General features: G+C 37.9%; 1 protein-coding gene across 1 annotated transcript in view; it reads right to left on the bottom strand.

The window, feature by feature from the left end:
* MED13L (mediator complex subunit 13L) overlaps positions 1-16,531 on the bottom strand; it is a 281,837-nt gene that overhangs the window by 57,780 nt on the left and 207,526 nt on the right. The window contains 3 exon segments of the mRNA XM_070475321.1: positions 597-785; positions 1,173-1,367; positions 3,873-4,018. Coding sequence (XP_070331422.1) covers positions 597-785; positions 1,173-1,367; positions 3,873-4,018 — 530 coding nt within the window.

The raw sequence follows: 16,531 nt of genomic DNA, 5'->3' as shown, positions 1-16,531 counted from the left end.
TTAATACAGAATATATACTACTTGACAAAGGAAACATCTTCCCAATTTAAATAATTTCTGAATTTTCTCAAGGAAGAATGTTGAAATGGGCAAATTTTTCAAGTTAATTAATATCTGTCATTTGTGTAGACAGATTATTCAAAGGACAAAGCATTCATTCAGAGCTCTTGGATGTCAGACTAACTTTGTAACAAGGAAAGAGAATTCACCCAAGACTTGTCCCTGTTGGCAATAGCCAACTGGGCAAGCACGTCAACTATTCTGATTTAGCATTTTTCACCACATCTTGCCTCCGGAGGCATGTGTGTGCACACATGCACATCAGTGTAAAAGGGTGGATGCATGTGTAGAACTGAAGAGAAATAACGAAGGTGTTTAACTGGAGTAAAGACTAACACAGACACAATTAAAATTCTGAAGCACATAAACTGTTTGTTTACAATTTTTCTTCTCTATTTTGTAAAATCCCACATTAGCCCATTTCCATCTCTTCCACCAGGAATTTCTCCGTGTGTTCTCTCATCTGTTCCGCGGCAGGGGCGCTACATGACTTTCTGGGATCTCTTCCCCCCAGGATGTTCCTGGATCGTACTCACCCACGACAGCCTGTTCTGGAGAAGTGGGCGGGGTGAGAGGCATCCCGCAGTTACTCGGGTCCTTCACACTCCCAAGCCCCTGCTGCCCAACTGTAATATGGCCCCCGGTACTGGCCACACTCTGAGGAACTGGGATGTCATTCTGAGAGATCAGCACAAAAGCTGAAGGATAAACCATCCGAACACCACCTGTGAGGATAGCAAGTGAGAGAACAGGCCTGAGAAAAAGGTCACGCCAGAACTGCCAAACTTATTATTCCAGTGGTCAGAGTCAAAGCTCAGTGGTGAAAATGAGATGCTCATTAGGTACTGCCAAAAGTGATAAGTTCCATCCTTTCATAAGTTAATAGCTATTTAAACATGTGTTCCAACACTATCATAATAGCATTTGGAATACAGGGACCACTGGTGCTTCAGGCAAGATAACTACTCAGCAAATACCACTGTATCAAGAGAATTCAAAAAGATGGGAAAATTATGGAGATTATTTTTGATGAATCTGAATGATTATCTTTTTAAATTAAGCAAGATGAAGAATATAGAATTAAGTTCTTCAGGCAAAACATTTTATCTTACCAACAATTACTTCTACTGCCACAGGGAAATCATCATCATATCCCAACTCTTCCTCTTCTTTCATTTCTTCTTTCTTTTTCAGCACCATTGGGTAGAAATACTGCCATTCCTCTATCAACTTACGGGTGGCTGGGTCTGACATTTTGTATGCTTGGCCTGTTAGCGTGCCGTTTAAGCCGTAAGGACTTACCAGTACTAAAGCAGACAGGAGAAACATATGTTACACATCAGAATGATAATTCCTACTTAAGTGTAATGCTACATACACGGTAGTTTTAGGGTGAGGCATATTATCATTTGATGTATACTGCTCTTTATTTCCTAACCCCTTTTTAAGTGTAATTAAGATTTCTCATTTTAGAACTTTTTACATGCCTCTCAACTCAAATCAGTTTTTGAAGGAAATCAAATGGGAGGAGATATAATTAACACCACCAGACAAGTACATCAACACACAATATATAAGCTATCTACACATTATCTATCTGTACATTAAAACATACAAACATCAATTTGGTAATAGCTCATACACTGTGAATCCTGAATCTTCCATGAAAGAAGACCATTCAATATATATATCCTGAAACCAGTCTGGGACCTGAACACTCACCCTGTGAGTTCCTGAGACTTCCTAAATATTTGAGGTAATTTAAAAATAATATATAAATAAAATGTCTATTGGCAGAAAAGTCTTAATGTACCAAATCTGAAACATAATGTTAAGTATAATTTCAGTTACAACCATTTTAGAAGTCTGCTGATTAAACAACTCTAAAATAAAATTTATTTTACGTAAAGGACTCAAAAAGTCCTTCTCTCTTACTCTTTCACTGTTTGACCTTGATGTCATTTTCACTGAGCTAGACACAAAAATGCAATTAACATAACACTGTATAACTCAGTTCTTATTCTCACAGTGAGTATTTCAACATTTCAAATAACACTTTTCTAGGGATAAAAGTCACTTTTTAATCCTGATTTATAAAAACAAATCTCAGCATAAGCATTAACTGGGGGGTCCTTTTTGGGAGACAGTTTTTTCTTAACTGCTGGATGATATATCACATCAATCAAGAGAGAGATGGTTAAAAACATCACATATTTCATGTTGCCTTCTGCTATTCTGTATGCATACAAATGGAGAAATACTGATCTAAGCAACACAGCTAACCAAAGGTAATTTTCCTATTTTAACATTTCTAAGAAATCCCCACATCAATATGATTAATTATGTTCACTATTAATTGTCTATATGCCAACACCTGCCCTAAGAATGTACCTTCTCTACACCAATCATGGGAAATAAGCAGGATAATGCCCCACAAAGTCTTCCATGATTCGAGATATTAGTAACAAACCAGTAATATTTAAACTAAGTAGTCTACAGGGACCAAGTATGGCCAATATTATCTTTCCCAGCTTAGAAGGTTAGACATCTTTTCTCATGACTAGTAATTCCTTTTGTTATTTTAAGTAAATGCTTTTATTTTGCTCCATGAAATCTAAAGTCAGATGATCCTCAGCACTTTCAGAGTCAAGGAAACACAGTGTTTAAATAATCCTGACAATCCACAAAATGAGCATACTGTACAACTCAAGTGTACAGTTTGAGAATTGGGCTGTTTTGAATAATATAGCAGTTCATACATAAAACATCCAAAAAACTACAGAATAATAAAGTACACAGTTTTAAATGTGTTGCTAGATGGAGGAAAACGCAGGCAATAATCAGGACACAATTACATGAGGTTCAATGTTCTTTTTTACCTTTAAAAAAAAAAAAAGTTTAACAATCTTTAGGGCAAGAAAAAGCTGCTTTCATCAAATTAACTTACAATCATTTGTATAAGACCAAAAACCAACATAAATAATATGGAGGCTAAACACTCATTTGACTATTACACTGATAGGTTATTATACCAATAAAATACTTTAGTCAATTTTATTAAAAATATTTTTTAAAATTACATTTTGTGATATACTAAGGCTATTTTAACCAGGCATCTCTAGAACTGATAAGATTAAACTCAAAAAAAAAAAAAGAAGAAAAGAGAAAAAAAGATGTTTCTATATGGTTCAATTTAATATTATAACATTTAAAAAGAGTTATTCATAGAAAATTATGAATTCCAAAGACAAAACCAAAGCTTTAGAATATATAGTTAGAAAAAAAGAAACATGGTGTTATTTTGGTGATATCTAGGTAATTAGTTGAGCATTCAAGAAAACATGAATGTAAATTAACCAAATATCTACAATCAATGCAGTCTAAAATCAAAAGAAAATAAGGTATTAATAAAGAAACTATAGACTATACAACTTCAGGAATTTGATTTTGGTTAAAATTTCAGAGTACAAAGCTTAACAGTAGCTCTGTTAGTCATTACAGTTCTAAAACCATAGGACAAAGAAAACAAGGAAAACCTTTAACTTATAAGATTTTGATCTTCAGGAAATCCTCCACACTTTATTCTTCAACACACTTAAGACCAAGTTGTAGCTGAGGGGAGCTTTCAGTAAAAAAATGAGCAAGCTATTATCACTTACCTGTGGTCTTCCCTTTCTTCAGAAACTAACCCTTCCTGCTTAGCTCAACATGTCCATTTCAGATACTACCTCATTCCATGAAACTTCCCTGGGCAGGGTGGCTATCCACTGGGTAGGGAAAGGTGAAGAGGAGGGACATCATTGTTTACTCACCTTGAAATGGTGCAGGTGAAGACTGAGCCATGTGGATATGCTCCTCATTGATCAAATAAATTGGCTGGTGTTGGGCAATCTCCACACTTGTGCATACATTACTTTCCCCGTGAAGAAAGAATGTGAATGCACAGGACAAATGCTCACTAGAAAAAGACAAAATGAGAAACTCAGCTCTACATTTCTGTGGGAAATAAATAGGTGCTAGAGACAGGAACACAGACGGGACACAGCTTTACTTTATCGAGCATCCACCACAGACTGCCCTGGATGATATTAACAAGCACAAACTTTCAGTCAGCTGTGGACAAATAACGACAATGGTAATTAAAGATGCCATATAAACAGAAAGTTAGGTTTCACTGCAGAACTGAAAACTACTGTGCAGAATGCTTTCTGCTTCCTTTGCATAGAGTCTTCAACTATAAGCTCCTAAGGACAGAAAAAGAATAACATTTTTCTACCTTCTTGTGTATTACTATCTGAACTGGCTTTTAAATGACTAGGAACAATGACAAAATAGTTTTGCTTGTGTTTGGTATGACATAACAATAAGATCAAATTTAGAATCTTATTACAATAAGGTTATTAAACTTACTGATTTAAAAATAGCAATCAAGAACACTGCTATATGTAAATTTCCCATATACAACTGCTAAGATAATACGTTTCTAAATGGACTGGTAAATGATTATATTTAATTTTCATAATTTACCTCTGATCACAAAATTTTATTAAAGCATTCCACTTTGCCGTTTTCCACACAATTTCCTAAAAATTGAAAAAATGATGTGTCTTGGAGAAAAATAATTTCAAAATTACTATAGTGGCACATTCTTTCAAAGTTGTTAACTTTGGCCCTAAGCCACCCATAACATCGCCATTTCTCAGGACAGCTTATAGGAACATTTGCCTGATGAACCAAAATCACTATACTCTAGGCAACCAGCATTTGAAAACTCATCTTCCAAGATTTCTTTCTTTCCAAAAGTTCTCTAAAATATTATTAAGTATACTTTGAGTACCACTCAAAAAATTAAAATTTATTTAAGTATAAAATTATAATGATTTTGGAAAAGTGAAATAAAATGACAACATTTTCACTCTATTCCTACAGGGAAGCATATATTAATAGTCTTCCTTGACAAGTACATGGCAATGATCTGAGAAAATTTTGTGCTTTACTGGAATGTGGTCCTCCATAGGACCTACCTAGACTTGGTATTTGGAGAAGGCAATGGCACCCCACTCCAGTACTCTTGCCTGGAAAATATCATGGACAGAGGAGCCTGGTAGGCTGCAGTCCATGAGGTCGCAAAGAGTCGGACACGACTGAGAGACTTCACTTTCACTTTTCACTTTCATGCGCTGGAGAAGGAAATGGCAACCCACTCCAGTGTTCTTGCCTGGTGGGCTGCCATCTATGGTGTCACACAGAGTCGGACACGACTGAAGTGACTTAGCAGCAGCAGACTTGATATTTGGGTATTTAGCACGCCAGAGTAATCGTAAGATAAAAATTTAAACATCTCCTTAGCACCTTATGTCTAAGTTTCAAGTTCACAAAGAGGAAACAATACATGTAACTTAAATGTATACAAGTATACAGTACTGTCAACAATGTGCTGTCCTTCACTTATGGAAATGACACTGAACACATAGCATCGCCAAGCACAACATTATTCCAGGCATGTGAGACACCAACATACACATCAACTGACTGTGGACTGGTTGTTTTCGTTTATAAAATCCAGCATAGAAGGAGGAGCTGACATATCCCTCTCATGCCTATTAACCCACGAAATCATCCAAATATTTATAAGGCCACTGGTGAGAGTTACAGATTCTGAGTACGGCCCAGAGCACGCTTGCTCTTCCACCGGATCCCAGCTGTGCATGAACACAAACACAACCTACGTCTGTCTATCAACCAGGAAGTGAGAAAGGTGCAAGAGTCTGCAGAGTGACAATGAATACACCTGTCCTCAAGGAGTGTATAAACGGAGACCGACATAAACGCTTATCAGCAAAATGAAGTCAAGTAAGAAACAGAAAATCAAAATGCCATGGGAAGGCCAAAGTGTACTGGGTTTTTCAGTTTGGAAGTCCAAATGCTTCAAAGCAGATGAAATCAGATGAACGTGTGATTTCAGCATAGAGAGAAAAGAAAAAGTAAGAGAGGGAATATGAGGCAAGGAACAGATGTATTTAAGAACAGGATATAGCTTAGAAATTCTAAAAGGAGGAGAGACAGGACATGATGGGAAAGGAGTCTGAAAAAAGAAGTCCGAGGTCACCCTTGAGACAACCAGAAGTCTTGCCATGCAAAAAATAAAGGGGAGCCAATTTAAGGTTTGGTTTTTAAAAGTCGACTCAAGCTAAAGAATCAAGATAAAAACCTCAAAATAGAATTCAATCTGAATTTGCTATGTTCCAAGACACAGAAAAGCACAAATGAAAACAGTAGGAAGTGAATCAATGACCTATTTTCTATATTGATAACTTTTAAAAACAAAACATGTTTTTTTTTTAAAGAGACAAAACTACACAAGAAAAACAACAAGTTTTGGGGAAACAGAACAGAAGCCACCAGTAACTACATAGTGTTTGGTAAGTTACTTCACTGTTCTGATCACAGCTTCTTCATATGTCAAGTCAGATGCTGGCACAAACCGCTGCTCCTTCGCCTGGAGAAATTCTCATTCAGAATGCCTAGAATGAGCCCCAAGAATCTGCATTTCTATCCAATTCTCAGTGCTGCTGCTGCTACTCCTAGCTCAAGGTTCATGCTTCGAGAATCACTGAACTTTATGGCACATAAATCCTTTTCAGCTATAAAATTCTTTTTTTTCCCCTAAGATTAAAGAAACAAGAGGACAAGGAGGACAATACTGATGACCTAAGGAGACTTCTGCCACTTCTAAGAGTACACAGATAAAACTTACAGCATTGCTTGTAATAGTTAACAACTAAAAACAGACAAAACGCCCATTTGTAAAGGACTGGTTAACTAAACTATGATACATTCCTACAAAATAATACTGTGTAACCACTTAAAAGAAAACACTGACACATAAAAACCAACCACATAATCTCAAAAGATGAAAGAAAAAACAAGGTACAAAATTGTTGTGAATCATATACACCCATCTGTATAAAAATGCGCGAGTGGGGACAAAAATATATGCACACACAATCTGCTTACCCTGGCATAAAATTTCTCTGGAAGGATTCACTTTAAAAACCTAATAATTTTGGCTGCCTTTGGGGAATGCAGTGGTATGACTAGGGGATAAAGAAAGGATTCTCAATACTCTTTTCTACTTTTTGACTGTGGGGCCAGGGGTCACACAGAAGGTAATGGAGGCAGGATTGAAGGAAGCCCCCGCCTCCCATCCTGTGCAGTGCCTGCTGGCCCAACTAGAGGAACCCACAATCTTTCATCTCACCACATTTGGCTCTTAGTTGAAGCCTGCTGAGATCATCTTTGATTCTGACTCTGTTATCTAACATGCTGGATATTTAATCAGCAAGCATCAATATCTTTATCCATGTCAGTGCTAAAAATGGTGAATGAGACTATACTGAGGAAAGAATCCTGAGTCATTTTACCAGGTAATTTTCCAGTTACAAATTCTCCCAAGTGCTGCCACTCATGTACAGTTTCTTGTCTACAAAGGACAACCTGAAAGATTACTATGTCAAATGTCTTTATAAAATGCAGACACATAACAACTACTATATTACCCTGATCTAGAAACCTGCCTAAAAGCCAAATTCAGGTTGTCTGACATAAAAGTTAACTCTCCTCATTTTACAGATGAGAAGATAAGGATAACAAGCATGGCCTGCAAATGCCGTTCTTAGCAGCACAGCTGGAATCAGACTTGAAATTTAGGGGTCCTTCCTCTCCTTTTCACCGCACCTGTCTGCTGTCGCACTCACCTCACTCTTCCCCAGAACGCTGGAGGACTATAACTTTCCTGTTCTCTGTGAAGGGCTCCCACACTCTCTGCCTAGATTTCCACAGCTTTGCCTGCTCTTCACTTGAGCAGGTGACTCCTTCAGCACTCCTTATCTTTCTCCCTCTACTGACTAAGGTCAAATAATCAACATGTAAATAAAATGATTAGTATAATAGTAATACTACTACTGATATCACTAAATAACCTATCTATAAATAACTCTGGTGTTAAGAAGACAACTGTAAGGTGAATTTGGAAATACAGGTATAATTTGTTCACTATCAAAAAGATAAAGATCATCTGAATGGCCGAAAAATACTAAATCAATCTACGTAAATACTTACACCAGACATGCAAAATTAAACCACATACATGGACCTCACCAGATGGTCAACACTGAAATCAGATTGATTATATTCTCTGCAGCCAAAGACGGAGAAGCTCTATACAGTCAGCAAAAACAAGACCAGGAGCTGACTGTGGCTCAGATCATGAACTCCTTATTGCCAAATTCAGACTTAAATTGACGAAAGTGGGGAAAACCACTAGACCATTCAGGTATGACCTAAATCAAATCCCTTCTGATTATACAGTGGAAGTGAGAAACAGATTTAAGGGACTAGATCTGATAGACAGAGTGCCTGATGAACTATGGACAGAGGCTTGTGACATTGTACAGGAGACAGGGGTCAAGACCATCCCCAAGAAAGACAAATGCAAAAAAGCAAAATGGCTGTTTGAGGAAGCCTTACAAATAGCTGTGAAAAGAAGAGAAATGAAAAGCAAAGGAGAAAAGGAAAGATATTCCCATGTGAATGCAGAGTTCCAAAGAATAGCAAGGAGAGATAAGAAAGCCTTCCTCAGTGATCAGTGCAAAGAAATAGAGGAAAACAATAGAATGGGAAAGACTAGAGGTCTCTTCAAGAAAATTAGAGATACCAGGGGAACATTTCATGCAAAGATGGGCTCAATAAAGCACAGAAATGGTATGGACCTAACAGAAGCAGAAGATATTAAGGAGAGGTGGCAAGAATACGTGGAAGAACTGTACAAAAAAGATCTTCATGACCCAGATAGTCACGATGGTGTGATCACTCAACTAGAACCAAACATCCTGGAACGTAAAGTCAAGTGGGCCTTAGGATGCATCACTATGAACAAAGCTAGTGGAAGTGATGGAATTTCAGTCGAGCTATTTCAAATCCTAAAAGATGATGCTGTGAAAGTGCTGCACACAATATGGCAGCAAATTTGGAAAACTCAGCAGTGGCCACAGGACTGGAAAAGGTCAGTTTTCATTCCAATCCCAAAGAAAGGCAATGCCAAAGAATGCTCAAACTACTGCACAACTGCACTCATCTCACATGCTAGCAAAGTAATGCTTAAAATTCTCCAAGCCAGGCTTCAGCAATACATGAACTGTGAACTTCCAGACGTTCAAGCTGGATTTAGAAAAGGCAGAGGAACCAGATCAAATTGCCAACATCCACTGGATCATCAAAAAAGCAAAAGATTTCCAGAAAAACATCTATTTCTGCTTTATTGACTATGTGAAAGCCTTTCACTATGTGGATCACAATAAACTGTGGAAAATTCTTCAAGAGATGGGAATACCTGACCACCTCACCTGCCTCTTGAGAAATCTGTATGCAGGTCAGGAAGCAACAGTTAGAACTGGACATGGAACAACAGACTGGTTCCAAATAGGAAAAGGAGTACGTCAAGGCTGTACATTGTCACCCTGCTTATTTAACTTATATGCAGAGTACATCATGAGAAACACTGGACTGGAGGAAGCACAAGCTGGAATCAAGATTGCTGGAAGAAATATCAATAACCTCAGATATGCAGATGACACCACCCTTATGGCAGAAAGTGAAGATCTAAAGAGCCTTTTGATGAAAGTGAAAGAGGAGACTTAAAAAGTTGGCTTAAAGCTCAACATTCAGAAAACTAAGATCATGGCATCTGGTCCCATCACTTCATGGCAAACAGATGGGGAAACAGTGGCTGACTTTATTTTTTGCATCTGCAAAATCACTGCAGATGGTGACTGCAGCCATACAATTACAAGACGCTTACTCCTTGGAAGGAAGGTTACGACCAACCTAGACAGCATATTAAAAAGCAGAGACATTACTTTGTCAACAAAGGTCTATCTAGTCAAGGTTATGGTTTTTCCAGTAGTCATGTATGGATGTGAGAGTTGGACTATAAAGAAAGCTGAGAGCCGAAGAATTGGTGCTTTTGAACTGTGGTGTTGGAGAAGACTCTTGATAGTCCCCTGGACTGCAAGGAGATCCAACCAGTTCATCCTAAAGAAGATCAGTCCTGGGTGTTCATTGGAAGGACTGATGCTGAAGCTGAAACTCCAATACTTTGGCCACCTGATGTGAAGAGCTGACTCATTTGAAAAGACCCTGATGCTGGGAAAGAGGGCAGGAGGAGAAGGGGACGACAGAGGATGAGATGGCTGGATGGCATTACTGACTCAATGGACAGGAGTTTGGGTAAACGCCAAGAGTTGGTGATGGACAGGAAGGCCCGGCGTGCTGTGGTTCATGGGGTTATAAAGAGTCGGACATGACTGAACGACTGAACTGAACAAAAAAAAGTAGAAAATGATATTGCAGGTGAATACAAGTAAAAATAAAGCTGGTATAGAAAGAGCAATAAACAGAACATTTTTAAAACAGGTTCATCATTATAGAATAATGAACAGAGAAATTCACTATGAAATTTAAACAATCTTGAGTGTGCATGTACACAGCCATATGGTATACAATATAACTTAGAAATATATAAAGAAAAAATGGCAGCATTACAAGTAGAAACTAACAAATCTTTAATTGATAAGTATTTCAACATACCTTTTTCAGTATTTAATAAGCAAATTACTTAGAATACCAAAAACAATACAAAAATATATAAACAAGTATGTATGTTGGCTTTTAAGAAATAAATAATCTGTTCTTTTCCAGGGACACAGAGAAGATGTACAAAAAAGGACTGAGAACTAAAACACAAGACAAATCCAAAATTTCAAAGAATTGATATCACACAGACTATACATTCTTTAATCATGGTGCAATTTAGTTAGAAATCAACAGTTTTTGCTTTTTTCTTTTTAAGGTTAAAATAAAATCCCTCTGTTTGGAAACTTGAATATGCACTCCCTAAATAAATCATGGGTTACAGAGGAAATCACAATGGAAATCACAAAATGTTTAAAACTGAATGACAACAAAAGTAATACATGTCAAAATCAGAGAGATACAGTGCTTAGAGAGTAATTTATATCCTTATATGCCTAAAAGAGGGTCTTAAAATAAATGAGATAAGCCTTCAAATCAAGAAGTTGAAGGGGGCAACAACAAAAAACAAGTCAACTCAATGAAACTAGAAGGCTGAAAATAATGAGAAAAACACAAAAACTTGAGTGGGGGGAGAAGACAGGTAACAGAAATGATTAACAAAATCAAACTTGTTCTGTGAGCACATTAAAAGAAGACAAACTACTAAGCCAACTGATTTGAGGAAAGGAAGTAGACAGATGCCTATGCAGCAAGGAGGGAGGGGTACCATCACACAATCCTGAAAACCAAAGGGAGGAAGGACCCCCGAGGCCCTGACCACTTGGCGCAAGACTAAACACTTACTGCAAAGGCTCTGCTGCTTCCTACACCTCTGCTGTTGTTCATGCTTTTCTTTGTCTAGAATAAACTTCTCCCATCCCTCATCACCTAACTCCTTCTCATCTTTTCCAAGAGATCACCTTTAAAGTCCCAGAACTGGCAAAAAGCACCCAAACTACTCTGTATATATCTCAGCCAAAGCCTCTCAATGCTCCTAAGTTTTACATCTAGTTCATCTAAACTTTTGTGAGGACAAAAGTCAAGTTTTATCTACCATTTTGTATTCCCACACTTAACATGGTGTTTGGAGTGGGAAGATGCTGCATTAATCACTTGAGTTTGTGATACTTTGTACCTTTCCTCTAAAATTTTCTGGCATTTTATTTGGAGAGTCTGAAATAACCATGGAATTCTGAGTCATGAGACAGAGAAGAACAAGAGGGAAAGGGGGAAAGGAGAAAAAAAAAAAAAGCTGTGATTTTTCCCGTCAAGAATACATTAGGGGAAACCTACCCCTGGTCTTGAGAATCTCCTGACAATCTCTCCATCTCGTCTTCTAAAGGGAACCTGCTTGGAAGTATCACTGACAGCTGTGGCATATAATATGGTATGACTCTCACTGGGACCCAAGACAGTTTATATTGTGCACATCTCACCTACATTTCTATGACTCCACATGATTTCCCTACTCTGTCACTCTCCTTAAATCCCATCTTTCAAAGTCCAATATCACTTCTACTTTTTCCATATAAGCTCTTTTATATGGCCTCATACAAAAGGCCTTCTCATATAAGCTCTTTTCACAGAGACCTCTTTATTCTCTGCCACTGAGAGTATTTACCTCTTGTTTGGCACCCATATTATCAAAAGAACTCATTTAATTAACAAGTATTTACTAAGCACATCTATCTATCTTGTATCAAACACTATGCTGGACTTGGGTATTTTACATTTTTTTAAGCAAAGCACCAAAAAACATTTAAAGGGGGTAGAAATTAGAAGACTAAGGAATTCTGGTAGGATGCCCTCACTAAAAGTGTGTACTTGAATGCCTCCAGGGGATCTTCTAGACCCAGGGATCAAACCCATGTCTCCTGCATTACAGGCAGATTCTCTACTGCTGGGCCACTGGGGAAGCCCATCCAATCATTCTATCATCCAATTTATTTCTTTCACAAGACTGTCATAATTTGCAGTTGGTTATATTGATGGTCTCCCTCACCATAAAATAAGCTCCCCAAAAGGAGGAACCATATCTGTCCCACTGCCCTCTGAATCCTCAGCACCTAGACATATAACAGTTAGTAGTCACTGCACGGCGAAATGCAGTTTTAGTCATAACCAAAGAGTAAATTACTTTTAGCAAGTTCCATCATGAGGAGAACAAGAAAAACTGATGTGCACAATGAATATTTTTCAAGTGGGAAGATTAATTATTATTAATAGGAGGGTAATGTAATTTCCAGTGATAGAAAACAAAGCAACTTTAAAAACTGTTTACTTGGCAAATATAAAGGGGTTGGTGTAGGATGCATCTGTGTTGTTGAGAAAAGACTTGCAAAAATGAAAAAAAGGAAGAACTATCTTCCAGATCATTTTACTCTTACAATATTCTAAATCTTACGAACAATTTTTTTTTCACTTCTTACACTGAGTTTTCAGAATGCAAGTATTACATGTGCTTTCAAAATGCATTATGAATATTAATAAACTCTTGTTCTTTTCAGGGTGTAAAAGTGTTTTGATAACAGATTCACAATGCAGAATGCATTTAGATAATTTCACCTAAATGCTTTTTGTGTTATGAACTTATTATCTTAAAATTTTCCAAGTTGTCATTAACCAAATCTCTTGCAAGAGGTAATTTGCCTCACTCTATAGATCCTCATTTGGGGATATTTTGATAATGTTATTTTATCATTTCCTTTTCTTAAAAATATACCATTTACTTTGTCAGCCTTCACAAAGACTATGGTGAATCCTTTGCTCATTGGCATACTGACCTTTCTCTTACTGAACAGTTCTTTAACTTTCATCTCCTCTTTACAAGATGGTGACATTACAATATTCGAATAAGACTTGATCAAATTATTTTATAAAATCCTGAGATTCTTTCACCATTTCATATATCTTCCCTTTAAATCAGAAGTTAGACCTGATTACAAAAGCAATAAAAACGTCCAGAAAAGTTACTGGCACATAATTTAAAAAAAAAAACAAAAACAGGAGTACCTGCATTATAACTTTAAATTATCAAGTACAACTTTATGAGTAATTGCCCTTCTAAAAAACAGTTAACCAATTAAATTGTTTGAATACAAAATTGCCTCAAAGAACAGTTTTTCTTCACAAAGGTATATACATATGTAATGCATAGGTATATATGTATTTAATACATATACATAAATTTATAAATACACACACATGCACATGTACATGAGAAATTAAATCAGTGAGCTCTATGACCTTTCCCTTCTACCCTGCCAAACCTCAAACCCAGGTTGGTCCTCGGCAATAAATTCGGCACGGGAGTGGTGCCGTAATTCTTCCCCATCACCAGGTGCTGCTCCTGGTCTTGCAGTGGTAAAAAAGCAGCAGCATCTCTTGCACTGATGCAAAAACAGGGCCCCGGTGGCCTAAAGACTGAATGTTCCTCCCTGGGCATCTCACGAGAAGTAAATGACAGTGTAGAGGCTCTGACTCAGTATGTCTTTGACTCCAAAGGCAGGAAGAGTGTGACAGGTTCTCATCCTGATGGTACAAACTATATTAGGTAATTTTCAGGATGCCAAAATTGACATAAGAGTTACTCTAGTCAGTGAAGTGTGCTTGAAGAAGCTGGTATACACAATATTTGAGGAGACTTACGCAAGTTGTCTTATTTAAAATCTCTCTTGAGGTTACTAAACTAAACCAGATTATCTAGTCTCAACTGCTGGACAACCCTTGGAAAATTCAATGGGAGTGTGCCTGGCAGAGAATACAAATAAAAGTGACATTTATATTAGGGAACTCATAACTACTACAGCACTTTTACTGCTCACTTTAAGACATGATTGGATTCTTTTCTCTTTTATTAAGTATAAAACAAAACCTTTAATCCATTTTTTGTTACTTTAAAAGACAGTAACATTATCAGAGAAATGCAAATCAAAACCACAATGAGGTACCATTATACGCCAGTCAGGATGGCTGCTATCCAAAAGTCTACAAGCAATAAATGCTGGAGAGGGTGTGGAGAAAAGGGAACCCTCTTCCACTGTTGGTGGGAATGCAAATTAGCACAGCCACTATGGAAAACAGTGTGGAGATTTCTTAAAAAGCTGGAGATAGAACTGCCATATGACCCAGCAATCCCACTTCTGGGCATACACACCGAGGAAACCAGATCTGAAAGAGACACGTGCACCCCAATGTTCATCGCAGCACTGTTTATCATAGCCAGGACATGGAAGCAACCTAGATGCCCATCAGCAGACGAATGGATGAGGAAGTTGTGGTACATATACACCATGGAATATTACTCAGCCATTAAAAAGAATTCATCTGAATCAGTTCTAATGAGATGGATGAAACTGGAGCCCATTATACAGAGCGAAGTAAGCCAGAAAGATAAAGACCATTACAGTATACTAACACATATATATGGAATTTAGAAAGATGGTAATGATAACCCTATATGCAAAATAGAAAAAGAGACTCAGATGTATAGAACAGACTTGTGGACTCTGGGAGAAGGTGAGGGTGGGATGTTTCAAGAGATCAGCATCAAAACATGTATATTATCTAGGGTGAAACAGATCACCAGCCCAGGTTGGGTGAATGAGACAAGTGCTCGGGCCTGGTGCACTGGGAAGACCCAGAGGGATCCGGTGGAGAGGGAGGTGGGAGGGGGGACCGGGATGGGGAATACATGTAAATCCATGGCTAATTCATTTCAATGTATGACAAAAACCACTGCAATGATGTAAAGTAATTAGCCTCCAACTAATAAAAATAAATGGAAAAAAAAAAGAAAAGAAAAGAAAAAACAGTAACAAAGTTGGGGGAAGGGGGAAGGCTAGAGTAATGGAACAGTATAGGGAACCACATACATTTTCTACCATTTTTCTCATTAAATATTTATACCAATTAGGCATTATATATTGCTAAGAAAAAGGCTGAACTGACACTAAAATAGCTAAGACTTTATATATATGAACTTCCCTGGTGGCTCTGACGGTAAAGCATCTGCCTACAATGCGGAAGACCCGGGTTCAATCCCTAGGTCGGGAAGATCTCCTGGAGAAGGAAATGGCAACCCACTCCAGTATTCTTGCCTGGAAAATCCATTGGATGGAGGAGCCTGGTGGGCTACAGTCCATGGGGTTGCTTTATTTATTTATTTATTTATTTATTTATTTATTTATATATCTGAGATCATAAACCAGCCTTTCTCTGTTGCTCCTTACTGCTAAACTGAAATGTTATTTCTTCCCAAAGTACAAAATACATGTGAATGGTACATCTTAAAATCAGTGACTGTTTGCTTATATTTTTACACAAACGTCCAATCACTATGACAGATTCTGCTGCTGGAGGAGGAGCCTAAGTGGCAGACATGGTGGAATTCTTGCCAGCTTGAAAGAAACATAGGGACAGACCTCTGACATCTGTCTAGATTCCCACAAGCAGCTCACAGTGGGAGAAACGACCTGCCAGAAAGCATAAAGCAGATGGGAATTCCACTATGGTGCCATTCATCAGGTGAACAACAGCAAGTAGGACTTTACCTACATGATCAAACCCCCCCCCCCCAAAAAAAGAGAGAGAGAGAGAGAGAGAGGATAAAATAGAAAGAAAATCTACTAATGAATAAGTGCTAGGTAAACAGGGCTTCCCAGGTGGCTCAGTGGTAAAGAATCTGCCTGCCAAGCAGGAGACTGGGGTTTGGTCCCTGGGTCAGGAAGATCCCCTGGAGAAGGAAATGACCAAGCCTCTCCAGTACTCTTGCCTGGGAAATCTCATGGACAGAGGAGCCTGGCGGTCTACAGTCCTGGGGTCACAGAAAGTCTGACAT

This window comes from Odocoileus virginianus, chromosome 12, assembly GCF_023699985.2.
Source record: "Odocoileus virginianus isolate 20LAN1187 ecotype Illinois chromosome 12, Ovbor_1.2, whole genome shotgun sequence".
NCBI lineage: Eukaryota > Metazoa > Chordata > Mammalia > Artiodactyla > Cervidae > Odocoileus > Odocoileus virginianus.
This window is presented reverse-complemented; position numbering and strand designations above follow the sequence as displayed.